General features: G+C 41.9%; 1 protein-coding gene across 4 annotated transcripts in view; it reads left to right on the top strand.

Annotated features, from left to right (window-relative positions):
* The first annotated feature begins 418 nt into the window (after nucleotides 1-418).
* The window catches only part of PTDSS2 (phosphatidylserine synthase 2), a 41064-nt gene continuing 14894 nt past the window's right edge, over nucleotides 419-26588 (top strand). Inside the window, exons 1-6 of one of the 4 annotated variants that reach the window (XM_042785316.1) lie at nucleotides 419-630; nucleotides 10296-10397; nucleotides 16686-16768; nucleotides 21225-21292; nucleotides 24303-24437; nucleotides 25288-25338. In XM_042785316.1, the coding sequence (XP_042641250.1) occupies nucleotides 425-630; nucleotides 10296-10397; nucleotides 16686-16768; nucleotides 21225-21292; nucleotides 24303-24437; nucleotides 25288-25338 (645 nt within the window). In that variant the 5' untranslated portion in view covers nucleotides 419-424. Of the gene's footprint in view, nucleotides 631-1763; nucleotides 1953-8472; nucleotides 8713-9552; nucleotides 9696-10295; nucleotides 10398-16685; nucleotides 16769-21224; nucleotides 21293-24302; nucleotides 24438-25287; nucleotides 25339-26588 lie in introns of those variants that run through there. The other 3 variants (XM_009973607.3, XM_032993105.2, XM_032993104.2) reach the window with 3 other exon arrangements.

Here is a 26588-nt window from a genome sequence, read left to right as displayed (position 1 = left end):
GGGGAGCGGCGGGGCTCCGGCTGTGAGGGAGAGGGGCGGCGGGGAGCGGCGGGGCTCCGGCTGTGAGGGAGAGGGGCGGCGGGGAGCGGCGGGGCTCCGGCTGTGAGGGAGAGGGGCGGCGGGGAGCGGCGGGGCTCCGGCTGTGAGGGAGAGGCGGCAGGAGGGGGGCGACACCCAGCGCGTACCCACTAACGGCCGCGAGGAGGGGGGAACGGGACGGTTGCCACGGCAACGGGAGACGCCCCGCTCTTCCCACCCCCCCCCCCCCCGCCACTTCCCTTGGGAGCTCTCTGCGCTTGCGCGCGCGCGCTCCGTGCCTACGTGAGGTCCGCGTCGGCGCCGCGTCGCCCCGCCCCCTCCGCCGTGAGCCCGGCGGAGCCCCGCCCCGCCCCGCGCGCGCCGCCGTTGCGCGGGCCGTGCCGCCATGAGGCGCGGCGAGCGGCGGGGCCCCGGCGGGGCCGCGGGCAAGGCCGCGCTGGAGGAGCAGCCCCCCCCGCAGCCCAACGGCGGCGGCCCCCCCGCCGCGGCCCCGGAGCGGCCCCCGCCGCCCGGCGCCGAGAGGGACAGCGCCGGCCTGCGCCGCAGCACCGAGTCCGAGGTCTACGACGACGGCACCAACACCTTCTTCTGGTGAGAGCCGCCTCGCGCCCGCGCCCCTTCCCCCCCTCAGGGGCTCCGTGGCGAGCGGGCCCCCACCGCCTCCCCCCCCTCCCGGTTCCACCCAGCCTCCCGCTTGCCCTCCGCGGGGCTCCGCGCTCCTCCCTCGCCTGGGGCGGGCTGCCCCGCGGGGAGCTGCGGGGCGAACGGGGCATGGCGCCTGCGGTTCCGGGAGTGCGAAACGAGAGCTTACCGCGCGTAACCGGCCAGCTTACGTTGCTCTTGCTTCGCTGCAACAGATACCGGCGCTAAAACCGAGACGCCGCAGGCTGTGCCTCAAGATGGTTTTCCTCGTATTGCGGTAGTGCTAATTACCGTTTCCTGGCAATTTATGTAGTCGTTTAGGACTGACTTCTGGGGGTGGCACCTCCTTTCTCAGGCCTGGCGATAAACCCTCTGGCCAGCAGTACCCACGCAGCTGACCAGAGCGGCTGGTCCGGCCAGACGAGCGCTTTGGAGGGGCTTCGGGAGCCCCCCCGGCTGCGGGCAGCCCTTCGTGCTTCATTCCGGTTGTTTTATCAGCATCATTTATATGAACTCTACATCTCCCTCAGTCTCAGCAGAGGCCTTTTCTGGCCATGCTCTTGCCTGTGACCCTGCAAGAAAGCAGAAGTTGTTAAGCCTATGTTCTGCTGGTCAGCTATTTCATACAGTTTTGTGGCATGCTCAGTCCAGAAAATTGGTGCAGAAAACCACAGCTGTCAGTGTTAGGCCAGTGGGGCAAGTCAGGTTTTTGTTAAACTCAATCCTCGCAGGGAGAGATGTGTTTGTACCTAGAAAAGTGCTTCTGAATCCTGTCTGTGCTGGAATTGTTCCAGAAATCCACTTCAGCACATGTGCGTGTACGTCCATAGTTTTTCCGTGTGTGTTAAATGCTTTTTGATTAAGGAAACCACGCTGACGTTGACGTCCCTTGTTTGGAAGATGAGCTGAGGGCGATATGATTTGGCTCGAGTTTGACATTAAGGAGGAGAAGGGGAGGGCGCTTGGCTCTCACCCTGCCAATCTGGGCAGCAGTGGTGCGGAGGGTGTTGATCTTGATGAAGCCGCTGATTCTGGGTGATATTTCTACCAGTACAAACTGCAAAGCAACACTTAGATGCTGCTGGATCGCGGGGTGGTTTCTGCAGGAGCCTGACATACACAAGCGTGGCCGGGGACAGTGTCGTCTTGAGGGCAAGAGGACCTTTCCTGGAGAGCACGCAAGCGTTGCCATATGTAGGCTGAGTGAGCGAGTGAATAACTGCATCCTGCCAAGGTCTGTGGAGTAGTGCCATCATATAAATGGAAAATGGGTAAAGCTGTCATTTTCTTACTATCTAGTTAAGATGGCTCTTGCCAGCTGCTTTGTGATGCCTTAAAAACACCCAGTGCTGTTTTTATTGTATAATCTCACCTTATTGCACCTTTTTCCTGTTGTGGGGGTATGGGGCCAGCGTGCCACTGTTACAGGATTGTCATTCTAAAATGGCTGTAACTGCAGCCAATTTGTCCATATGAATTGTTCCTTTGAAAGCCTGAATGTGCCACCGTTCTTTACAGAGCTTCCCCTGTGTCAGCTAGTCCCTTCCAGGAGGTCAGTGTGAACAGGTGTGGTGTTCAGTTGTTCCTTATTTTATTTTATTTTCCCTAGTAACATATGTCACTAGTGCTGGCAGACAGGAGTTTAAGTGCTTGTAAAAGTTTTAAGGTTTTTCCTACTGTTACTTTTGACCTGTGCATGACAGCGTTGAGTGTGTTATCGTATCCTTTGGTAATGACTCAGTTCTTACAGTGTCAGAGAATATGGATTATACAGAGGAACAAATTTTTTCCCGTGACCCTTGGTACTCTTCTTGTGCTCTGTACTGTGGAGGTGGTCACAGAAAATGGAAATAGAGTAGGCACCCTTTGTCTTTGCCCATGTGGAAAAGTTTGGAAAGTACCTTTTCTCTTTGAAGTTCAGAAGCTAGGTGGTAAGGTTACCCACATGGCTTGCTCGGTTTGGAAAAATTCAAGAATTTGGAACTTGTAGACACAGTCAGGAATCATTCTAGAAGTGGTTAAATTTGCACAGGTAACTTTACCGCTATAAATGCGATCCTTGGGAAAGCTAGTACTTTCTAGCTGTCTGCCTGCTCTTTTGAAAGCTTTGAAAAACAAGTCACATCTTGTGTGAGACTTCTCTTCAATCTTAGTAACTTGAAACTGGAAAATACTATATTTTAATTGCGTTGTGGGAACCTTCTCAGTCAATACCTTGACAGCTCTTTGTTATTGGGAAATGTCAAGGAACGAAACAGGAAGAAGCTTTACGAAACAAATTGGCAGTCTCTGTATCTTTTATCCCTGAACTAATTTCGAAGTGTCTATTACTACTAGCAGAGAGCTGGAAACATCAGGCCTGCCTGGCAAGCTGCTGTTCTAGGCAAACATGTTCACTGTTGTTTCCAGTACCTTTGATTGTTTCTTGCCCGCCTGCTTACAAAATTAGCTTTCTGATTACAAACAAAGGACCTCTTTGTGGCGGAGATGTTGACTTGTATTTTTTATATGGGGTGGAGCACAGTAGATCTGATATTTTTACTGAGCCGGCATGGAAATACCACTGGTTTTGTTTGTTTGTTTTTAAATATCTCCACATAGAGCTTTCTACAACATCTCTGTGGCTTTGTTCTTGTAATCTGCAGTAGAGTAAGTGCTGATGTATCTTACACGTTTTTGCTACTGGGACTTTTTTCTGTGTGGAAAAAGGTGAATCCAGTAGAAGCTGGGGTTTTGCTACCTGTGAGCAGTAACCGAAACAGATGCCTAAAGATACTTGAAACTGGAAAAAGAAGAGCTGGGTATCGTTCTGTGGGGAAGCAAAAAAGTTCAGTGAAATAGTAAATTGACTTATCTCCACTAAATAAAATAAATAATAAATAAACTATAAATGTAGTGATGTGCAGCAACTTTTTTGAAGATAAGTTCTTCCCCTTCCTAGCAGTCAGTGAAAGGCAAAGGAAGGTGGTGTGGTGTTGAATGTTTTCATGCAAGCCCACTCTGGTCTTGGATTACCAGTTTGGGATCATCTGGCTAGATATTGTGCATGATTTTCTCCTAAAATTTCTGTGTTACCCCTAATTTCTGTACATATTTCATAGCTTGTATTTAACTAAAGCATGTCTTCCAGGAAGGCATCCAGTCTTGATTTGAAGATGTTGGGAAGTGCCAGATACATCTTTGCCACCACATTATATTGTGACTCTATGGGTTAATTGCTTTTACTAAGCCTTACTTTAATTTGAATTTAATTAGCTTTAATGTCCTCTGTTGATTATTGATGTGCTTCTGACTCTCAGAATAGATAATTCTATATTGCCGTCATGTGGATATGATGTTAGTTACTAAGGTCATAGTGTGGCAGCAGAGATCTGTGGAGCTCAGGAAGTTTTGTTTTGTATTTTTTAAAAAGACAAGAAAAAAAGGAGAAGGAAAAAGAGAAATGGTGGGTAGAAGGCTCTATGGGCTAATACAGCTTTTGTAGGAATGAATTCAGCCTGCTTGGTGCAAAAAGCATAGCCATTGCAGCTAATGAAAAGGTAGGCCGTACATGCCTCTGCCTGGATGTTTCTCTTGTTTTATTTGTTATTATGAGAAATCTTTTCTGATGGCCAGCACAGGGACATTTCTTCAGAAATGAGGATACATATGTGCAAACCAGCCATTTTTGGAAATACAGGATGGATATTCAAACTGAAGTATTACTTAGCCTTTCCTTGCACATTGTTCTTATCTCTAAAAAAACTAACCTCACAGCAGCAGGAGATTTTCTAAAAGGCTGTCTGGAGGAGGAGATGGTGATTTATCTGAAAGAGGAATTAGGGAGATAGAAGATCTGCAAGTTGGCAGGAACTTTTTTCTATACCCTCTCGTGGGGGTTGGCTGCAGCACTTCCAAGGCAACTCTCCTCAAGCTTGTTGGAAACATTTGCTGTGTTTTTTTTTTTTTTCCACACCATAAGAGCTTGCCGCTTTAAAGCAGGCCATGGTGAGCTTCTGTATTTGCTGACCCACTCTTTTGATTCTCTACCTGGTGAGAACTGACCAACCTTGAGCATGTTGCTTTCCTGATGCAAGATTTCTCTGCTCAAGTTTACTGAGGTGTCACCCGGGCTGTGCTGTTTTAGTGTTTTGGTATGGCCTGGCAGCGTCTGGTTGCTCAAACATCCAGGAGGCAGGTGTGCAATCCAACTAAGCCATGCTAAGTGCCTGGGTGTGTTAACTCTTGTTGCAAATGAGGGTAGCTGTCTCCGGAGAATGCTTTATTAAAACGTTGTTACCCTTTCCTGAAAGGAAGGAAGTGCATAATTCATTCAAGTAAGTTAGAAGTGTAGAAGAAATATCTTTATGAAGAGACCCTGTGAGAGTTTAATGCCCACTGGGCTTTAGGCATAGTATTAATTTTCTATATCTGTTTCTTTTTTGTAAACATGCTCCAGAAGTTTTAAAGAGAATGGGGGAAAATGTGGTGGGAGTCAGCCTGGGGCTCCTAAAGGCAGACCCCCACCAGCACGAGCAATACACGTGAGCCTTCGGTACCCGGTGGAATCAGAGGCTCAGTGTGCCAGGAGTGCGCAGGATTCGTTTCACCCCGGGGAAATCTTTGCCTTCCTTGCGATGGGGTGGGCTGCGCACGGACCGTTCGTGTTGGTGAGTGCGCACGGGGATGGTCGGAGCTCTCTGCAGACGGCTTCTTCCATGCTGGCATTTGAACTCTGGCTCATCAGCACACTCTCATAGGACTTGAATCCTACGACAGTTCACAAAACAAATCATCAGCCTGAAAAAGTAGCTCCCTGCTTTTATGGAGTTAAATCTGGCATAAGAGCACCTTCCGTTCCTGTTTATTACATTTTCTTGAAAGACCTACTTAAAGCATGTGTTATCTGTAATGAAAAGTTGTGCTGTCTCAGTGGAACTGTTTTAAACTAAAACCTGAAACAAACATTAATAGGTTTAAACATACAAAAATGTTCAATATTTAAAATAGATTGTTTTGGGAGCTTTAACTTGAGAACTCTGTAGAACTGATGAATGGAAACTTTGCAGTTTCTCTTATTCAAAGGAAAACGACTAATTTGCTGAAGCTTTGCTTTTTAATCCATTGTTCTGGTTTCTCTACGGCAGTATGTGTTACTGTATTTCTCTTACTGAGTGTTTTATGAGAGACACCAACTTATGGCAAGGAAAATAAATGTTACTATTTTGGAGTGTCACAAGTATATACAGAAATTTAATCAGTGTTGTGTACTTTATAGATGTGCTGAAGACTTGTTACTGGTCTAAGAATAGGTACTTTTTATTATCTCTGAGAGTTTCAACAGATTTTAGAACACAGCCTACAGCTTAAAACCACCAGCCACATTTCTGTTGCATTACAGATGTAGATGCTTGTACCCTTCTGGCAGTGTCATGTACAAAGTACATACGTTGGTTTGGTTGCCACTGATTATTTTTTTGTGATCTACGTGGATGAGAGAGCTCTCATGTCACAAACCGACAGTTAAACTCTTATTTTTGAAATGCTGAGGCCTGACTGCTTGCTTTGGCCCTATGCAGCATGAATGGCTGTTTCGTATGTATAGTTTTGGATGTATTATCCTGATTATGCCCAAGGTTGAATTTTTGTTGAAGGTTTCAGAAACCTTTCTATATCCAAACAGGATTGTTTCCCCATTAATTACAATTTTGATGTTGAATGTCAAAATATCGGTCAATTTTAAATTGTTATTTTTGTTGTATTTTCCTGTATCTTATTCTTCACAATAGCTTAAATGCTGTAGTACTGTTGAAGTAATAGATTTGTTGTACTGTCTATCATACTTTCTTAGAATTCCCAGCATGTGTCAGATGATGTGTGGGTATATGGAAGTTAGAGAGCTTTGACATTCATTCACCTTTAAAAATCTCTTTCAGAAATGCTTTTATGACTTAACCATTATTTGGAATAAAGAAGAGATTTCTTTGTGAAAAAGTTGGTGGTAGGCTAAGACGGGACTCTATTTTTGTTGACTCGTTCTTTCTCTAGCAGTAGCTATTGAGAGAACTTTTTAAACTAAAGAGACAAACTGAACTGGCTGTTGTTTTTTTTTTTTTTTTTTAATTTTGTTTCACTTGGAGAACTGACAAAAAGATTAATTAATAAATCCTTTGCATGGTGTTCTCAATGATTGTTATTGTTCTTAATGTGGTGATTGCATCATTTATGACAAACAAGAACACTAATGCAAAGTAATGGCTAGTAAGGGTGTGGTCCCATGTGCTTGAGCTGATTTTAGTTTGTGCTGGAGATTGATTGGGGTCATTGACCGCCTGCTCCGCCCGGGTATTTCTCCTTCTGTTCCCACTGAGAAGTGGATCTGTGTGAATCTCTCCTTGCCCCCAAAAGAGATAAGTTTCTCCGACTTTTGGACATAAACGCCCCTGGAATTGGCTGTAGTCTGTACCACCTTTGCTTCTGGTGTTTTGCCCCAACTCCCGTAATGTTTCCAGGGGAAGATACCTGCTCTGCTTAGCTTAGCTCTTTTCAGCCTACTCAGACTCCAGGCTAGGAGAACATAAGCCTTTCTGCATAATTCCGGTAGTGCTTACCTTGCTGGGGATGTTCTTAGCTCTGTCTTCTTGCTGTATTATTTTAAAGTGTACATGGAGACTAAAATAATCCCTCTTTATGCAGTTTAGTTAATACTGACTTCACTTGTACAAGTTCTTCTGTATGGTATTAATTTTTCTGGCTACTGTAAATGCTTCACATTTTGTCTTGTCCCATATGACTGTAGATTTCTATTTTATTTGTTCAACTCGCAAGCTGTGGAAAGATATGGTGTGTATCTGTGTTTCCATTTTTTAATTTTTTCCTCTGACAGGTAGGCTTGTATGATGTTCTGCTACCTCAAGCAGCTGCCATCACTTTGCCACTACTTGCCATTTTCTGGTTAGAGCTGCCGACTTGTTCTTTCCAGAAGACAGAGCAATCTAGAAAGTCTTTCACCCTGGCTTCTGGATTTCATGCTAGACTGAAAATATGTTTACATGGCTAACTGTCTTGAAAACTTGCTACAAGAGAATCTGGCTTTGGCTGGAAATGAAAACTGAGCTAAAAGGGGTATGAGATATCTAGCCTCTTTCTTACTAAAGAGAGGAGCTTGTTGAAGTTGATGGTTGTGGCACCAAAAATAAACCGAAAGCAGGGCTCATGAAGCTCTCAAACACCCACCATTTATTTGGCTACAAACTCCCCACAAAGATGAAGGAAACTAGACCGTCCTTCTAGTAGCTGAGTTTCTGGATGTGTTTATCTAAATGAGGATGTGCCGGTAACTGATGTTTTTGGCAATTTACATGATACTCAATTCACTGAAAAAGTAACTGGCTTCCTATAGATGTTCAGAGGGTGAAATGGTAAGATGGAAGGCAACGTTTCTAGATTTATTTATATATATATTTGTAGCCTCTTAGATACTAGTTTCAAAAAAATATACAGTAAAACAAGACATAAAATATAAAGCATAACCTTGCAGTTAATGTAACCTTTTTCTGTGATCAAAATAAAGGTTGTTTTTGTATTAATTATATACATCTATAAATGCAGTGAACGAGCCCATGGTCTGATTTAAGTGAATTAGAGCATTTAATTCAGTCCCCTGCTGTGCTGCCTTCTTTGAGAAGACTGTATTTAGTTTTTTAAACTACTGTAGGTTACAAAATAGGCACCGCGTCACGTGGCTCTTAAATGAATGTTCTGTATGGGATGTCTGAATCACCTGGTGTTCGGCATCCTGGGAGGCAAGTCAAAGGGAAAATGCATCTGTTGAGCAGAAGCTTGCTCCTGCGAAGTCTCTGCGTGGTTTTTTTTGACATGCTGATTCCTTACTATTTTTGAAAATACTCGTGGGTCCTTCTCTGTTTTGTGTTTGGTTTGTTTTTTTTCTGGAGCTGGTTCGTCTGTGTCCTCTGGACTGGAAGGAAGGATAGTGTTAAATGCCAAACACCTTTTTAGCAGTGGCAGAAGAGGATTGCATCTGCTTATGAGGTACTGCATGTGTTTTCCAGTGGGATTAAAAGGATGCTGTGAGAAGTGGCCGTGTTTTGGATTAGCATGAAATTGTAGTTCCAAATAATGCTTACCTTAACTTTCAGAGCAATTTTAGGTAGATTACTGCGTTTGGTGGTGTTTAAAAGTAAGTCGGTGGATTTAGAAATCCTTGGTGATCTCTGGTTTATCATGCACTGTACAAATTGAATATATACAAACTTTGGTCTTTTGGCACAAAATGGAAATGTAATGCTAGCTTCTATTACAATATAACATAAAAAGAAAAGGTAAAAAGAGCCAGTCTGTACAAATACTTGTCACATATAGTCATTTTCATTCACAGTTTTTCTGTGCTCTAAGCTTGATGCTTTATACCTGTGTTATTTTAATATTTTGTTTTAAAAGATGTTGTGTAATCTAAAACAGAACTCGTGTCCTTGTGATTTGATCTTAAATGGCCAGACTTCCTATGCTTCCGAGCTGAGGTCAGATAAGTTTTCCACTGAAAACAACAAATGGCTTCTTATTAGGAAAGGAACTTTAAATTTTAAATAAAAAAAAATGCAGGCAGTACAGTGTAAGAATATTAGATATGTCGTAATCAGTAGATGTACATGTATGCATATCAACTAGCTACAGTTAGTTTTCTTCTTAACTCCCAGCTCTGGCTGTGTGTACTTAGCTCTTTTCTTTCACACACAGTGCTTTACCAGAATCAGTCAGCAAACGGACTCTCACAGATGGGGAAGTGAGAACGTGTGACTTGGTGTACACCGGCAGCGTTCTGCCTGTATGTTACACCGGCAGGGCCACACGTTTTAACAGCGTAGAACAACCACCACGGAGCTTTACTGTGGAGCTTTGGCATGGCTGTGCCCACGGGAGCTGCTTTTCTGGGGATGGCTGCATGTAGTTCTGTGGGCATGGACCGCTAGCCATCAGCCTGTGCCTGCTCTACAGATCTAAGATGGAATGGAACTGTAAGAATTACTGGAATTAAGGCATTTAGAGGCAGCATCGTAGTTCTTACAATTGTAACTGGTCTCATTCAGAGATTTAATTTTTTTTTAATGGCTTGTTTTTCTTGTAAGGTGTAATTCCCACATCTGGAGTGACTTCCCTTCTGTTTAGTCTTAAGAGTGTTCAGTCTGCTGCAGTTTTTATTAACAGGCTTTGAATTAGAGCTGTGCAGCAGCACCATCGAGTATATACCTGACAAACCAGGAGAGAAGTCTGGATGTTTTTAGATCTAAGTGTTAGCATAGTTGGTGCTAATTTTCTTCAGGTTGCTGTTGTTCATTTGGCAAGTGTTTGTCCAAGTCTTCCTTAACTCAAAGCACTGGGGGGAAAATGAATAAGAGCCGTTCTTGTGGTAGGCTTCTGTCACGTGCTAGTGCACTAGGGGCTGATAACTAAATCTGGTGTCATTGTAAATTCTGTTTTCTGTGCTGTACAATACATAGAACTTCTTTTGTATTATTGACCACTGTCTATGTATTAGACTTACTGGTCTTCACTGACAGGGGAAGATGTAAGTTTTTCTGTTTTCTGATGTCAATTCTCTCTGTTCTAAATTTTAGGAGAGCTCATACCTTAACAGTCCTGTTCATCCTCACGTGTGCGCTGGGCTATGTAACCTTGCTTGAAGAAACACCACAAGATACAGCCTACAATACAAAGAGGTAAATATTGAGAAATAGTTTCTGTAAGGTGTATATTAGAAAAGGGTAGCTGTATCAACAAGTTGCCATACATGCCTTTACCTTGTGGATAAGCTACCTCAAATGACCTTTGCATTAACTTCTTTAAATGCCTGAACCCTTGGAAAGTGACAAAACAAAGCATAAGTCTGTAAGCTCCTTTGGTGCTGGTGGTTGAATTTAATTTCTAATCAGTTTAGTGTCACTCACTGTCATGCCTGGTGGCTGCTGTGCATGTGTAATTTAAAACAAAATATGAAACTCTTTCTAAAGCCTCAGTACTGGCTGTGTTTCTTTGGCAATAATTCTTCTTAAAATAGCCTAACTTTCTAAATTATGTGAGCTGTGACTAAACTTTTGTGATTTAAGTGCTTTTTGTAAAATTATGTTCAAGATTTCTATACACCTCAATATTTGTTGTTGAAAATTAACATGTGAATTGTAGCCCAAAGGGAAACTCTTGAAAAATAAGTCTTACATATGTGGTCCATTTCTACCATAACTTAAGCTGATTAAATGTAGTTTAATTTCTCTTCTTTTTAAAGAAATATAGTAAGGAACAAAAAGGGGGAAGAAAAGTGGTCTTTTAAAAATCTAAGTATATTTTAAAAATTATGGGGATGCTTACAGACTGCAAAGCATTCTTGCTATAAGCATGAAAATAATTCCGTTTTCTACCAGTCTGGTTTCTTAAATATAACACTCTTTTTTCCCCTTCCTATTACAGGGGTTTTTCCTCTTTTTTTTTTTTTTTTTAACTAAATTTTTTAATTGACTTAGGATATAGTATTCATTGTCATGGAGATGCAGGAATTAGGGCATTTACTGAGATAATCTTGGTTGTTACTGTCAGTTACACAATGGATGTAGCTCATATAATTCTCGCTCACATGTGTGTGCTGAGCTGAGCGGTTGTATTTTTTTGCGCAGGGGTAGAGATGGAACAAGTTAGAACACAGTGCCCCGTCTGGAGCTGGGAAAATTTCTGCAAGGCTTTGGTGTGAACAAATGCCATTTTATTCCCAGTTATAATGAGTGAGTCTAGGGAACGGACAGAGGCGTGGCATGCTCTGGAATGGCAGTTCAAAATGAGGGGAAAAGCTGAAAGAGAAGTGATGACACATCGATAGGGAATAATACAGATCTAAGGTGACTCAGTGGAATATCTTATTATTGAGATTAGAGCCTTTACTGCTTTAATAAAAACAAAACCAGAGAAGATTAATCAGCAGATTAACCTTTCTTTCATGAAATAGAAGTTGCTTTCCGCATATTCAGTGCAGGGAATAATGTACCCAGTTCTTAAAATCCACTTAACAGCATCATACCAGGCAATGAGTAGCGAATGTTTTTTGATCACTTCTGCATCTCTGATTGTGGTATACTGCCTGAAATATTTAGATGCAAAAATACTTGAAAAGCAGCATCCTGAGAATTGTATATGGTCTTCCAAATACTGGGTTTTTTACTGGTTTTGAAGGGCACATCTGTCTTTCTACTTGGGCTCCACACTTACACTATTGAAATAGTCATTCAAGCTACGTGGCAAATTCTGAGGTTCAAGTTAACTCAGCCAAATTGTTACTTTTTCCAAGCTAGAGATCAGTGCAGACATAACACGCCAGTCCTGTGGGCCTTCCCTAGGCTTTACCTCTACTGCCTTGGCCCCAGTTTACGGAGCGGATGGAAGTGTCTGTGTTGTTCAGCACACCCCTTGTGCTGAGTCAATTTTCAGTGAACTCCCACCTGGTCTCAATTAAATCTCTTTTCAAAGGTCTTTGAGGTAAGTCCTATGCCAAGGTTAGCACCATAAAGCATGAAGCATTCCAGCTCAATTCATGTCCCAGCCATTTGTTCTTACATTCTTCATGATCTGTGTGCCTGCCACACTCTCATCTCTCACTGTTCCTGACCAATTTTATGTGGGTCTTTTAAGAGTCTATTTGAACAAAAAGAGGCATTTCAGAGCAGGAGTAAGATGGTCACAATATGCATAAGTATATCCATAGCCCAAATTTTCACTTTTTTTTTTTAATTTTAGCTTCCATAGCTTAAAATACTTTATCCTATCCTGCGATCTTTTTCAGTCCTAATATAGAGCTGTTGTGTATTTTGATCTAAAATCTTGGCCTGCGTGAGGCTGTCACTGTGTGCACATGTTTCATGGGAACACTTGCCTGCTTAATGAACAGAAGTAGTTTTATTACCAATGAGCAGTGTCTCTAGCTGTCATGCTTTTTTATTTCCAACTACTGCACAATGACAGTGGAGCAGTGTTTCGGTGCTTAGGTGCTAACTGAATACATGCTTGCAGACACTTAAACCTCCTTTGTTTTCAGGCTCTAGCTGACAGCTGCCACAGTGCCTGTGAACTGCATTAGGTGCTTAGAGCAGAACATTAAACTGAAGCAGAGTACACAAATTGCTGTGCTAGCTGCTGTTGCTGTGTTTCCTGGGTTAGCTAAAGCAATAGGAAGTCATCTGAGGCTCCCATCTTCTCTCCTATAAAAGTGCTTCATCCAGTCACTTAGAGAAGCAGCTGAGGGCAGGGTGAGCGGCTGGATTAATGCAGTAAGTCATCAGGAGAAATAATGGACAAAAAAGAAATTAGAGCATGAACCTATAAGATCGTGAGGTGCAGTATCTATAGCTAAGATTTATATTTGCATCTGTTTATATGCTGACATTTGAGTGCTGTTTTCCTTTCTGTAACACGTTAGGCTAATTAAGGGAAGAATTTATTTTTTTAAGATGTATAAGAATGTTTTATGTGTAAATCTAGTCAAAGTTCATTAGGATTATACACACAGATGTTGATGTGATCATGTGATATATGTGATCAGATTGCCTCTGTTGTAAAGACAGTTGTAAATTTACTGTTAGCCAAAGAGATGCTACATTGCAAAGCCCATTGGATCAATGAGACTTTTTATTCATGTAGTTCCTACAGCATTCAGAGCAGCTTTGAAATAGTCTATCGCTGGCAGGACTGAGCTCCAGCTCTGAGGGTAGCTAAATAAATATTCAGTGACCTCCTTTGCATACAGTGGCTGTGGAAGAAATCCACATCTTTCAGATACTTTGAATGCTGAGCAGGTGTCCTTGGGAAAAAAAGTGAAACACATTCAGTTTTTAAAAAATCCTGCATGTATCAGGGTTGTACACTGAATTTCAAGCCATGAAACAGGCTCTCTAAGATGCCTTTCTACACTAGTTTTTGGCAATAACTGATGACTGCTCAGCCATGGTAACAAATCTAGGTGTATGTGCATGTGCAAGTTGATGATCTCCAGTTCCTGTTGCTGAACACCCATAGGGAAAGCAAGATAACAAGGAGGATAGACCTCCATCCAACCGTCCACCGGTTCTTCAGCGTGTGGTACCACTGAGGGGATTGTACCAGTCAGGGCACTGTAGATACAGCCAGAGAAGGGACAGGGAATGTCTCCTTAAAAGCCTAGAGTGAAGGATGATATCCAGATACTCAAAGACAAGCTTCATTGTCTCGTGTCTCTGAATCAACTCTTCAAATAACACAAACAATAGCTTGTTTGTCCTAATGAAACTGTTATCCTGTTCTCCCTTTCTTATTTGGTTAAGTGCTAAAATTATTTTTGTAGGCGCGCTTTGCTGTTTAGTGTCTTCCTGATCTGCTACTCAAGACAGTACATTAGCTCAAGAACGTACATTAGCCATGTCCATCCAGACTGCCTGTAGGGATAGTTTGAAGAACTCCCCTCAAATCCTGAAGTTCTTACCTCAAACCATGGTAAGCCAGCAGGCCAAGCTGCTGGTTAAGCTTTGAAAGCTTCGTAAGGAGGCAGTATGATGATGTTAAGGGGAGAAATTTAGTTACCACAGGAAGAAAAAAATATAATGGAGCTGGCATGGTCATTATGCAAATTTGTGATTTTCTTCAAAACTTCCCACGGTGAATTTGAAGTAAAAATAATATAGCTGAAACTCCAGCTTATTTTCAGCACAGCTGCTTCATCTGTTGTTTGGCTGTGAGTGGATTTTAGAAAAAGGAACATAACTGTAAATTCCTGTGGTGATTTAGGTTCAGATCATCTTCAGCTTTAGGAAAATTGCTCTCACAAGGCCTAAAATGATGATCTTGGACATCTTGGTTCATGGCTGAGCATAATGATAGTGAACAAAGAAACCTGTATTGTTACATGATACAGAATGTGGACTGTTCTCTGTAAATGTAAATTTGTAGTCCTGGTATTTCCTAATAGTGTCTCAAAATGCAGAATATTCTCATTATTTGAGATCAGCTGAAAATTTTTTTAGCATCTTTGAAAATTATGATGATCTATCTGCTGTTTCATTCAGTAGTTAATTTTCTTGTGCTTCCCAATATCTTAAGAAAGTGAAATAACTGAGTTACATTTGTTAAGTAAACCCCATTTTTATATTCAGGAAGCACAAACTTTTTCTACTCAGGTGAATGTTACAAAATAGTTTTCATGAATCCTTTTATTGTCAATTTTGAAAGAAATTTTTAGAATGTTTACAGTATGAATAGTCTACTGTTACTTTTGGTATGTAACATTTTCTCAATAAAAGCAAAATTATTGGGTATTTTCTCTGGCTCCTGCAAACAGAGCCATTTTATTTAGTCAGGGGTTGCATCATTTACTACTAACATGGCCTACACTTACCCTGCAGTGTAGTGAGGTATTTCCCAATTACCTGTCTCTTCAGCTACGTCTTGTGCGGGTAATATGCAAAAGTGTGAAAGATTTATTAGGAGTTAAGATGTAGAAAAAAGAGCATTTTTGGATTCTTTATATTGTTTCATCCATTAAGACTAAGGGAATATGCCCAAGTACAGACCATGGGGCCTTGTCCTCTTGAAAAAAGAGGTGTGACCCCTGAAAAAGAAATGCCATTTTGTGCATGTGAGATGTTCAAAACCTCAATTACTTAAAATCTCAGAAGAATTTTAAGTTGATGTTAGGTAATTTGAAATGAAATGCCAGACCTCACCCACCTACCTCGCATCTCAGTCTCTTCAGGTTTGTTTTGCATACTGAAGGAGTGATGCTCCTGATGGTAAGGGTCAGGCGTTCAAACACAAGTACTTGCATTTTCTAATTTTTCTTTTACTTGCAAAGGAAAACTTTATTGAAAAACATACTGCATGCAATTAGTGGGTTTCAAATACTGGACCTTTCATGTGGCTTGCTTAGTTTGCTGTTTAATCAGTAAGGGTCTCCTCCTGGAGCCTTCTGGCTGCCCTTAAGGGTTCAGTTCCACACTGGCTTAAGCTGGTGGTTGGGCCTTAACTGGGGGCTGCCGTGTCCCTTCCTCGGGGGAGTGGTGAGCTGAGCCCACTGAATGAGAGCTGGTTATTTCCTCGGTTGGTTTTCAGCCAGGTCAGTCCTTGCACCATCTCATTCTGGTAGCGTTCAGAGATGCTGCCTCCTGGAAGGCAGGCTGTGGCAGTCCTTATTTAGGTCTTACCTTGCTGAGCATGAGAGAAAACTCCGCAGGTCTGGGCTTAGGGTCTTGGGATGAGGTGTTGTGGGACTTCAGTATACTTGGGCTCGTGGTCTGATAATAATTATTTTTCTTTAATGTTTCTGTTACATTCTGTTAGGCTCTATATTAGAGTTCCAGATTTTGAAATAGCACCAGTACTGGTTCGGTCTTACAAGGTCCTCATTATCTTTAGTTGATTAATGTTTTGGAGTAGTGACAAATTCAACAGTTCATTTTAAAATTTCACTGAATTTTTACTGGAGCAATGAGAAGATCTCTAACTTGAGAGCTTACCAGCTGCTAAATTTTAAGTGTCTTTTTGACAAAGTGAGCATAGAAGCTTCCCAAAGACATAGGGAAGTGTTTGATTTATGGTGCAGCTCGTGCCCATCTGCAGCTAAGGGTCATCGTGAGGGTCAAGGAACTGTGGATTTGTTTTGTTTTTGCTGGATGAGTTCTCAGCCAGGTCAGGCTCCTGGCCTGTCTGGCTGGGTGCAAGTCAACGGCAGCACAGTGGCAGCGTGCGGTTAGTGGGGAGGGAGAAGGATGGATGGGTAGACTTTGGGGTTTGAGACAGTCTGTCATGAAGCTACGCTTAAAAGTACAGGAATTTATACCTGTTTCCCTGAAATATAATCTCCAAATGGCATCTATTGATGATTGACGTGTTTATTAGTTATGCAAAAAATGTCTGGTCTTTATTTCTTCAGAGAATATAATGTACAATTTCATTAGGAAGATGAAGCAATATAAACAGTTTGTTCTGGTTTTCACTTTCAGAGGTATCGTTGCCAGTATTTTGGTTTTCTTATGTTTTGGAGTTACACAAGCTAAAGATGGACCATTTTCAAGACCTCATCCAGGTAATTTATGTTGCTTAAGTCACTCAAATATTTCTGATAAAATGCATAGCTTATGGTGAACGTAAATATTTGTGTTATTATGGAGAAGGTAAGTTGCAATTTAAATAATAATATAGTTTCATTGATACTGCACACTTATCACATAGCCTCCTGGCTTCCAGCCAGCCTCCAAACAGCATAGTGATCCTTCTGTGCTTCCAATCTGCATGTAGCATAGGATTTCTTTTTTTTTTTTTTTTTTTTTCCTCTGGATCTACCACCCTGGTGTGCTCTGTCTCAGAAACAGCAGTTACTGGGCTGAAGCTGAGTATCTTTCAGCAGAATGACATTGCCCATGAACAGGGTGATTGAAGAAGCACCCACGTATTCAGTCACTTCAATACTGAGTGCATTCATGTGGTCTTTTGCCTTAACTTCACTCTTCCTCTAGCTTGTTTGGTGGGGTGATCTTCTGAAGCGTGGTTTTCGGGGGCTGTAGCAGTTTGCTAGGATAGCGGATACTTCTGCAGTCATGGCAGCCCCCCTGGGTGCCTGTGGAAAGGAGAGCAGCAGCCTCTCTCTGTGCCTCGGAAGGAAGGCTGGCTCTCGTGGAGGGCAGGGCCCTGCAGCCCTGAGAGGCTCGGCGCCAGCTCTCCCGTTACAGGGACGTTATCAGGAGGTTCCCATCAGGCAGCCGAGGCTCTGACCTCAGCTTCGCGGTGCTGTTCCGGGAGGAAGATCTCATCTCAAAGGAACTGGCAGCGCAGGCCGCTGCTGTGCGCTGCTTCCATTTATAGGGCCGAAGGAAGCCTTTGGGCCAGGCAGGTCACTGCGATCACCTACAGCCACATCAGATCTGTTACATAGACTCTTCAAGCTGTATCTTAAAAGTAGCTGGGTTTCATGCTCTGCTTCTGTCGGGCCATTTTTGGAGCCCTGTTACTCGGCATGTGTGTACCTATTTATGACCAGCTCAGAGATGTTTTATATTTTTGTCTGGTTTTTGTGCCTAATGTTGTGCTGTTTAAATAACTCCTCTTACTCAGTGTTTATCCACCTCATTTATTTGTACACAGCTCGCTATGCCAGCTCACTGCTGGTTTTGCTAAAGCAACAAGTTTTGCTTTTAGTCTCCCCCCTCAAGTCTGCTTTCCTTAGAACTTTTTCAGTTTACTCATTTAGCCTTTCAGGTGGCAGAGGTCAAACTCAAACCTCTGTTGATAAATAGGGTGAGTGGCTGGTTGTGCTCTCAGCCAGGCAGCACGCCGTTGTGAAATGTTCATCTTGTGTTCTCAGGTCTCCCTGCAATGGGAGCAGGTTAGTGTTTGAGCACAGCAATCACTAAACTATGAGGTATGTAAATGATCAGCTGAAGCCTACTTAATCAGGAAGATAGTCCTAATTTGAGGGAGGTTCATGGTGACAAGTGCATTTAAGGAAAACAAATATTAAAGGTATGCCAAAAATAACTTTATAGCTAAAGCTGGGGCCAGTCCAGGAAGAGAGAGAACACAATGTTTGTACAGCTTTGAAAACATCTTGTTTCTGGTGTACATGTACAGATCTAAAGTAGTCTTCAAAACCTCTTGAGTACTTATGTCAGCCAGGAAGAAAGCACACTAGATTATAACTAGATCTTATTTTTTCATTATGAAGTACTGCTGAGTGTATTCAGCAGCTGCAAGTCATCTATTGCCAGAACCCGATGTATACAGAGAAGAAAAGCTCAGATAAGGATTTAGATTTTTCTGCTCTCTGAACTGTGGGTACATCTGTTTCAGAACTCGTCTGCCATGTTTATGTCAGTGAGTAGTGTAAAATCTGTCATACGAGGCTTTACAGGTCAGAAAAAACTTGGTATTTTTAAGATTCCTAGTCTGAAGGTGGTATTTGAAGGAAACAGTGCTCAGTGTTTGTGGGAGGTGTGTGTTAACGAAAGGTTAATTCTGACTTCTGGCTTGAACATAATGTTTACTCTTCAAGGTATGCAGAACTATAGGAAAGGATAGAAAACACCTTATCAATTACAAACCAATTTTTTTTTTTTCAATCCCTTAAAACAAATCACCACTGTGTTTCTGTTCTACAGACTCACATTCAAAAGGCTGAAGTATTTCTCAGCAGCACAGTGGTGCCGGCCTGGGGAGAGGTTCCTCTCTTCCAAATAACCCTCTGACCAGTGGAGGGTGGTTTGCTTTTCCCAAGCTGCATTCTAGAAAGACAAGAGTGTGCACACACACTCTCAGGCAGTCCTTCCAGGTGAAATTGGGCAGTGGATTTGAAAGTGAATCAAATCTGAAGGAAGGAGAAAAGTCGCAAGTAATGATTTCTACAACCTTTCTGTAAGGACAGCGGCAGGAGAGGCGCGAGTTATTGTGTCACCACGGAGAAGGTAGGCTGAACTCTGCTGTTCCTTCCCTCGAGGAGACTGAGGGGCAAACCCACCCCATAACATGTGTTTAGAGGTTTGCTTGGTTTTTTTAATGACTGTCCCCCAAGACACTTCATTGTATTGCATAATTAGGAAATGACAGTTATGCTTATAGACTTAAGTAAAAATCTTAAAGTTCCAAATTTCCAGTGAAAGCTGTTACAGATCTCTGAAATTCCTGTTATCCAGGCTACACCTGCCTTTTTTATTTTTCCCCTCTTTTTTTTTTTCCTGGAAGTGCAAAGTAGGACATTTTGATGAAATTAATTTAGCAGTTTTGTTGCAAATTCACAGCTTCTCACATTTCAGTCTATTTTAATGATGGTATCAGAAGCAGGCTGTTAGACAATTCTTTTAAAAATGTGGATTTTTTTTTTATGGTTTAATTTTTTTTGTAACTTGAGGCTGAATTGGGCAAAGACAACATTTACTTTTGTTTTGGTGGGCAGACAAGCCTCCAGGAAGCTCTGCAGCACCATGACTAGTTGGTTTCGGGTTCTGGGCTTATCAACTAGTATGTTTGCAAGCCAGGAGTTTTAGGTCTTGCATTATTTATGTCATGGTCCTGCTTTTAAGCAGGAAAATACCTAAGTTGCCTTGGAGTTAATAGAGATAAATGCCCAAATCAGGCCTGAAGGTTCTTGGTTATTTCACTTCATGGCAAACCATGTTTGTGCAGGTGTATAGCTTGCTGCCTCTGCTCAACCATATGAACGACTGTCTTGATTCCTCTTTGCTCCAGTCTAATTCTAATTATCACCTAGATGTAACCATGGAAGGACAGCTCTGTTTTAAAAGTATAAACAGGAAACACCTGAAGGAAAGTCTATTAAAATCATTCCAGAGTGATTGGTGTGTGACGTTACTGAGAGATTTACATATCCACTTGAGTCAAGCTTTGCTGAATTACCTTCTGCAGATTTTTGGATGTGGTTAGGAAGAAATGCTGGAGCACTCTGTACACACACTGGATCTGCATTAACCAACTTCCTCTCATATAGGAGTTAACAAAAGTGCTGTATGAGATTTCAGAGCCCAGAAATCACTTTACGGAACGAAGGCCAAACCAGTCTCTGGGGTGGAGTAGGTTGAATTAAAGGCAAGAATGTGGCTTATGGACCACACAGCTTATACCCAGGACATTCAGAGAGCCTATTACCTGACGACTGAGTCTTTCAGAGGAACTGAGGTGACAATGATGGAGTTGGAAGTGTACAAATACTTTAATTTGTGTACCCTTTAGATTCAGGTGTTGCTTCAGTGTGAGAAGATCTGTGAATCATACATTTGGGGAGTGTGAGAAATGACTGCAGACACTGAAGCAGCTGAGTTTTGCATGATATTTCTCTTATTATGAAGAGTTTCAGATAATCTCCAAGGTTTTGCATCTAGTACCTGCTAAACCTTCGGTGCATTTTTTTTTTTTATTTAATTCCTAGTAAAAGTGAAAATATCTTTGACATTTTGAAATGCTTTCTGCCTCTTGAGGAAACAACCTTGTCTTCAGGGGAAAAGGTGGGCTTATAAAAGTAAAAGCAGTGATTCCTGCTGCCAGTCTTGGTCTTGTCTGTTTTAGCAGTACGTAGGCAGAAGTTGGCAACGCACATTTCCCATGGTAGGGCTGGGAAAACCAAAGTTTGGCAGCTCAGGTTACATGACATTGTGAAAGAGAAAAATTGATTGAGTTCAGGAAGGATATAGTTCTCTTCCACAAACACCTAGAAAGCATTGCAGGTGGCACGTATCATTCCTTCTAATTCTTAAATGTTTAGTTCATTGGGTTGAAGCGTTCTTATGGATCCTGGTCCATTCTCACTGATCCAGGTTGTTGCCTGAGCAGTTCTGCCAGATTTGCACACAGTTAAAGAGCCTTTCTGGTTGTGCTCTTTAGGAAGGATGGTGAACACTTTACTTGAATGCTGGGCGTCATAATTTCTTGGTGGGAGTAGCTCTTCTTGAAATGTTTAGTTATATTACAGTGAAATGAATAACTGACTACTCTTTTGCATGGAAGGTTGCTAACATCCCATTTGTCTGTTTCTGTAGCTTACTGGAGGTTTTGGCTGTGTGTCAGCGTTGTGTATGAGCTCTTCCTCATCTTTATCCTCTTTCAGGTAAGTAACTTAGACCTCTAGTTAATAAATGCCAGTTTAATGTGGATACGGAATCCTTTGTGGTGTTCTTTAGGATTCTTGCTGACTGCAGGAGATGCTCTTCATTTTTGTGAAATTGAATCATTGTGCTATTTAGTGAGACTTCTAGGTTGAGAAAAAATTATAATCTTATGAAAATACTTCACCTTGTTATCTAACCTCCAGTTAGTCTCAGCCTAGGTGATACACCACAGTGAAGAGTTCTTAAATGAGTTGACAGGAAGTCAGAATTCTTGTTTAGATCAAATGGTCGGGAGTTGGTGCTTCTGATGCTTAGTCTCTGATCTGCTGGACTTGATGTGGCTTGCTGAAGTTGCATACCAGCTACAGATCCTGCAAACTGTGGAGTGAATTCCTGTTGTTTAATCTTTTGAAATACTTTTCATCTCAGATAAGTGCTTTGAACTACTTTTTGCAATAAACCAAAACCATACACAACCTTGGGTAGTGGCAGCAAACTGAGGATTATGCTTTTTCTAGAAAGACATGCTATCAGTACCTCCAAATAAAGCACCATATTTTTTTTACCATATTCTTGTCCTTTAGTAAACAGAATTTTCCCCTGCCTCTTACACCTCTGTGACTTCTCCGAAATGCAGCAGTTAAAATACTTTGAGATAAGCAAGAGCAGTAAACCTGACACTATTAACAAAGTCGTTGTGTTCCTATATGTATACTTATACCACTGCAAATCAAGTCTGAGTGCCAAGAAAGAGCTTGAGATTTTGAAGGAGACTGATCCTTTCCTCAGTTACTCACTCCAGTTATTGCAGTCATCTCCTCAGGCAACAGCGTGATTTGAAACCATAAGCAAGCATAGGGATATTAAATGATGAGAGGTAACTGTCTGGTTATGTCAGATAGCTGGCTACTTTTCAGATTTAGATTCCGATTAGAGTCCCCAGTTGTTAATTTTCAGATAAGTCCTTGCTGACAGTAACGTTTGGTGCTCAGTACTTTAAAAGGGTTGTGTAAGTACCATCAGATACTCATCAGGTAGCTTTAAAAAAATCATATGAGAGAAAGATGAGGAACATGTTTTTTTTTTTTTAAATAATGTTTTGCCACTAAAGGTCAAATGAGCTTGAAGAAGTGGGGCTGGAATTCAGAGGTGTCAGGATCTGTCTTCTGTTGGAGTAGGGTATTTGCTTTGCAAACAAGTTTTTAATATTGATCAAACCCTTTTCAGCTAATCAGAGATTTCCTTTGGCTCTAGCATTTCTTCTTCTGCTTGGCCTTCCTGGAGCCTCCACAAAAGTCAGTGCCAGGCTCTCTTAAGAACACAAAGCTGTCTTTTTTTTTTTTTAATTTTTTTTTTTCTGTCTCTTTTTTTTTTTTTTCCTGCCTGGCTCATTGTTTCTGACAGTGTTTCAGTGGGCAGCTGGAATGTGTCCACAGTAGATCACTAAACAACAATGTGAGCTTCTGTCCCGTTGACATAACTTGAGGGTTCAGTGTAAACTCAGGGCCCTTACATCTCATTAGGGTTTCTTTCAGGCTGCCTGTCCTGCTGGGAGGGAGTGGCGTTCTGACCCTTTCACAGGCATGAACAGGTCTGTCTTGCCTTTTTTGTTGTTATTCCTCTCCACTGAGGAATACTTATTCAGTTCCAGTTTATTCTTATGTTCTTACTGTTTCATGTCACCCTGTTTTTTTTTTTCCAGGCATCCTTGTACATGATACTCCTGACTAGCTGCAGTCAGACTGAATAATATGCTTCATTTTTGATAGTACTGTTGTAGTTCTGATTTCTTGTAGAAAAGCCTGGAATCGCTTTGCTTTCCTGGGGCAGTATGTTATGGTAGCAGCCATTTAGTTGTTAAGGACACTTGCTAGCAGTTGCTCAGCTCTTTACTAAAAATACATTATTACTTTGCACAGGTTTAAATAAGGCTAAAATTATGCTGAGTCTGTAAGTGACTGAATTTCCTTAAAAGCAAATACAAGCTTGCTCATAGTTGAAACTTGTCTTACAGTTAATGTGACTTCAGTGGTTTTATTCTATAATTTTATTCTTATTGCTGTTAACTAATTTTGACCTTGCCCTGCTTTTACTGTATACTGGTCCGTCATAAATGTTTTTGCATCTGTTGTAAAACATTGACCACAACAGGGAGCAATTCCACTGGGAAATACTTATTCAGCAAGTGTGTGTCTGAGTTACTAGTAAATTAGTTCAAGTTTTGGCTGCTGTTTGTAACTAATATTTTGATAATTTCTTCCTTGCTTTTTGCTTCAAGCTGGCTTCCCACCTGTGCTGCTAGTGGGACCTTATTTGAAATGACTGTTTGTTCAACAGGCTGCACTAAGTTTTTTCTGCCATGAAATGCAGCGCAGGTCTTGACTTTCTGTAGCTGAAGTGAGCTGAGCACACATGCACGACTAATCCTGCTCACAGTGTGCCTCATCGGTGTGCTCCATCTGCTGCTGTTTGCATGTACTGTATTTTGTTCAAGCTGCATGTTTAAGGTGCTGCTGGACCTTTCCCATCCTAGGAAACCAGAGGGTCACTACACAGGAGCTGCAGCTGGTAAACGAGCCTTTTCTGAGTTACTGGCTGCTTTTTCTTTATCCTTGCCATGCTCGTGGAGGGGAGAGGAAGGGCAAAAAAGTCAGTGGGAAAGGGTGAATTGCGTGCCAAGTTAAGAGTGCTGAGCTTTTGGGAGGAAGGGGGCATAGAGGAGTGGCTTAGGAAGCAGAATTAAGGATCTCTGATTTTTCATCTCTAAGAAATCTTAAGTTCATTCTATAGTTATTTTTTTTCCTTAATATTTAGCATTAGATGCCCAGAAAGTCAGGTATATATGATGTGTGATGCTTTGAGGTCTGGATGTATTTCAAGAAGTGTTCTGCAGGAGATTTTTAAAAAAAACCACCCAGTTGATACAACGTTGAGCTTAATTATCTCTGCACTTTTGTGTGCATTAATATGGAATAAGAGGGAAACATGGGTTTTGTGTTCCTTTCGCAGACTGTACAAGATGGCAGGCAGTTTATGAAGTACATTGATCCACATTTAGGTGTTCCTTTGCCAGAAAGAGACTACGGTGGCAACTGCCTAATTTATGATCCTGGCAATGAAACCGATCCATTTCACAATATCTGGGTAAGAAACAAATAAAGTTACTTGCTAATAAGTATGACTAGTTTTTGGTAAAAGGTTGCTTAATTGAACTCTTCAAAGTGCAGTCATGAACCTTTGAGTGTTGAATGAGAGGGCAGCTCATGGATGACTCTCTTTAGCTTCCTTATTTCTATTCTCTTGACCTTTCCTGTTGATCAGATGGAGATGTCTCTTTGTACCTATTTACGTTGCCCAGGAGAGAGAGTAAACTGTTTAATAACCCTTGTTTCTCAGATTATTGATGTAAACCTTTTCCCCTAGGAGTTTGGGTTTATTTGTGTGCTTAAAGAATCTTCCACTTACAGTCACCCCAAGGCACAAGCTGCATGTTGCCAAGCAACCCATAAGTTGCACTTTTCTGAATACCAGAAACCATCTGGCAAACAGAGGACTTGAAATTCAAGGGCAAAAGAATTCTGATTATTTACATCCTTCTTATGCTTGGGGCCCCCGAGCTGGCCCCAGCACTGCAGGGGGGTCTCCCCAGAGCGGAGCAGAGGGGGAGAATCCCCTCCCTGGCCCTGCTGCCCCCCCTGCTCTGGCTGCAGCCCAGGGCACGGGTGGGTTCTGGGCTGTGGGCACACGGTGCTGGCTCACAGGCAGTTTTCCTCCCACCAGCACCCCCAGTCCCTCTCCTTGGGGCTGCTCTCCAGCTGCTCCTCGCTCAGCCTGGATTTGTGCTGGGGATTGCCCCGACCCACGGGCAGGACCTGGCACTTGTTAACTTCATGAGGTTCGCCCGGGAACCTTTTTCTTGGAAAAAAAAGTAAGCCTTGAGAATGGGTTATTGTTTGCAGTGCAAAGTGACCTAAACTCTCTTCTTGGTTTATAGGACAAACTGGATGGATTTGTTCCTGCTCACTTTTTTGGCTGGTACCTGAAAGTAAGAATGGGTGTTCTGTTACATTTCTGCTACAGTACTAGTCTACTTTTAAAGCTTGACTGCTTCTGTTTTAGTGATGCCAATCTTCATGATCAATTATATTAGGCAGTCACCTGTGAACTAGAGTAAGTGTGTGTAATACATGAAAGACTTTTTTTTTTTTTTTTTTTTTGTATCCCTGTTAGGTCACCTCATTCCTTTCCAAAGTAACATTACACTTACAAGCTCCTGCTTCTACTTTAATTCATTCTGAGATCAGATCAATAAAAGTAAAAACCTTTGCTCCTATAGCACGATAAATGCTTGAATGACCTTTGAATATAGACTACAGGGAAAATAGTGTTCAGAGACAGCAGTGGAAGTCTGCTGTTACCCAAACATAGGAGCATGATGATGTACTACTATTATGCTAAGGCAGGCTTTTCCCAATGGCATCCAAATCAAGATTTTAAATCATTAAATGGGTAGTGGTTTAATTCTTGGTTTTAGTCAATATCAACCAACTCTGAAAGGAATTCCAGATGTGCTTGTCTCTGGCAGAACACTTTCAGCACATGTTTTGATGATTACTATGGTCTAAATATTCGCTTTTTAACCTAAGCAAACTTACTAACTAACTTTATTTTGCCCTGCAGAGCTTGTTTGTATTTTTTTTACCTACAAGACCACTATAAATAATAAACTGAGAAAGCTCAGACTGTTTTAAATAGAAGCTACAACTGTTGTTTTGTTTTTCCATTTCAAAAATACAGATGTATTCCTAGGAGTGTTTTGTTTTGGTCTGTTTTTTTTCTCCCCATAACCAGAAGATGAGTATGCTAGGCATGGGGAGACTTTCACTTCAGATCAGCTTGTCGGTGGCTTGCTCTGTTAGTATACAGAATTGTAAATTTAGAGAAACTTGAATCATCTTCATCCAAGACAATTACATTTAGAGACTTAAATATCAAGATAGCATTTCAGTTACATTCTGTATTTATTTTTACAAATAATATCATCCTGATGCCTAAATAGTGAGAGCTTGGTAACCAGACATAAGGGAAGTTAGTAGCACGTTCCTGAGGAACTAGAATGGGATAGAGTTCAATGTGCCAGTCCACTCAATCAAGCTATTACCTGCCTTGGTCTGGAAGAAGCCTCATTTTTATTAGAGACTGTCCCTGCAGAAATGCCTGAAGTGACCTGTGATCTTGTCACCCTGCAGTCTGAGTTGAGGAGCCCAGCATATTCCACAGGGTGTTTGTTTCTGT

This window comes from Tyto alba, unplaced genomic scaffold (assembly GCF_018691265.1).
Source record: "Tyto alba isolate M040663 unplaced genomic scaffold, T.alba_DEE_v4.0 Super-Scaffold_8, whole genome shotgun sequence".
NCBI classification, from domain to species: domain Eukaryota; kingdom Metazoa; phylum Chordata; class Aves; order Strigiformes; family Tytonidae; genus Tyto; species Tyto alba.
This window is presented reverse-complemented; position numbering and strand designations above follow the sequence as displayed.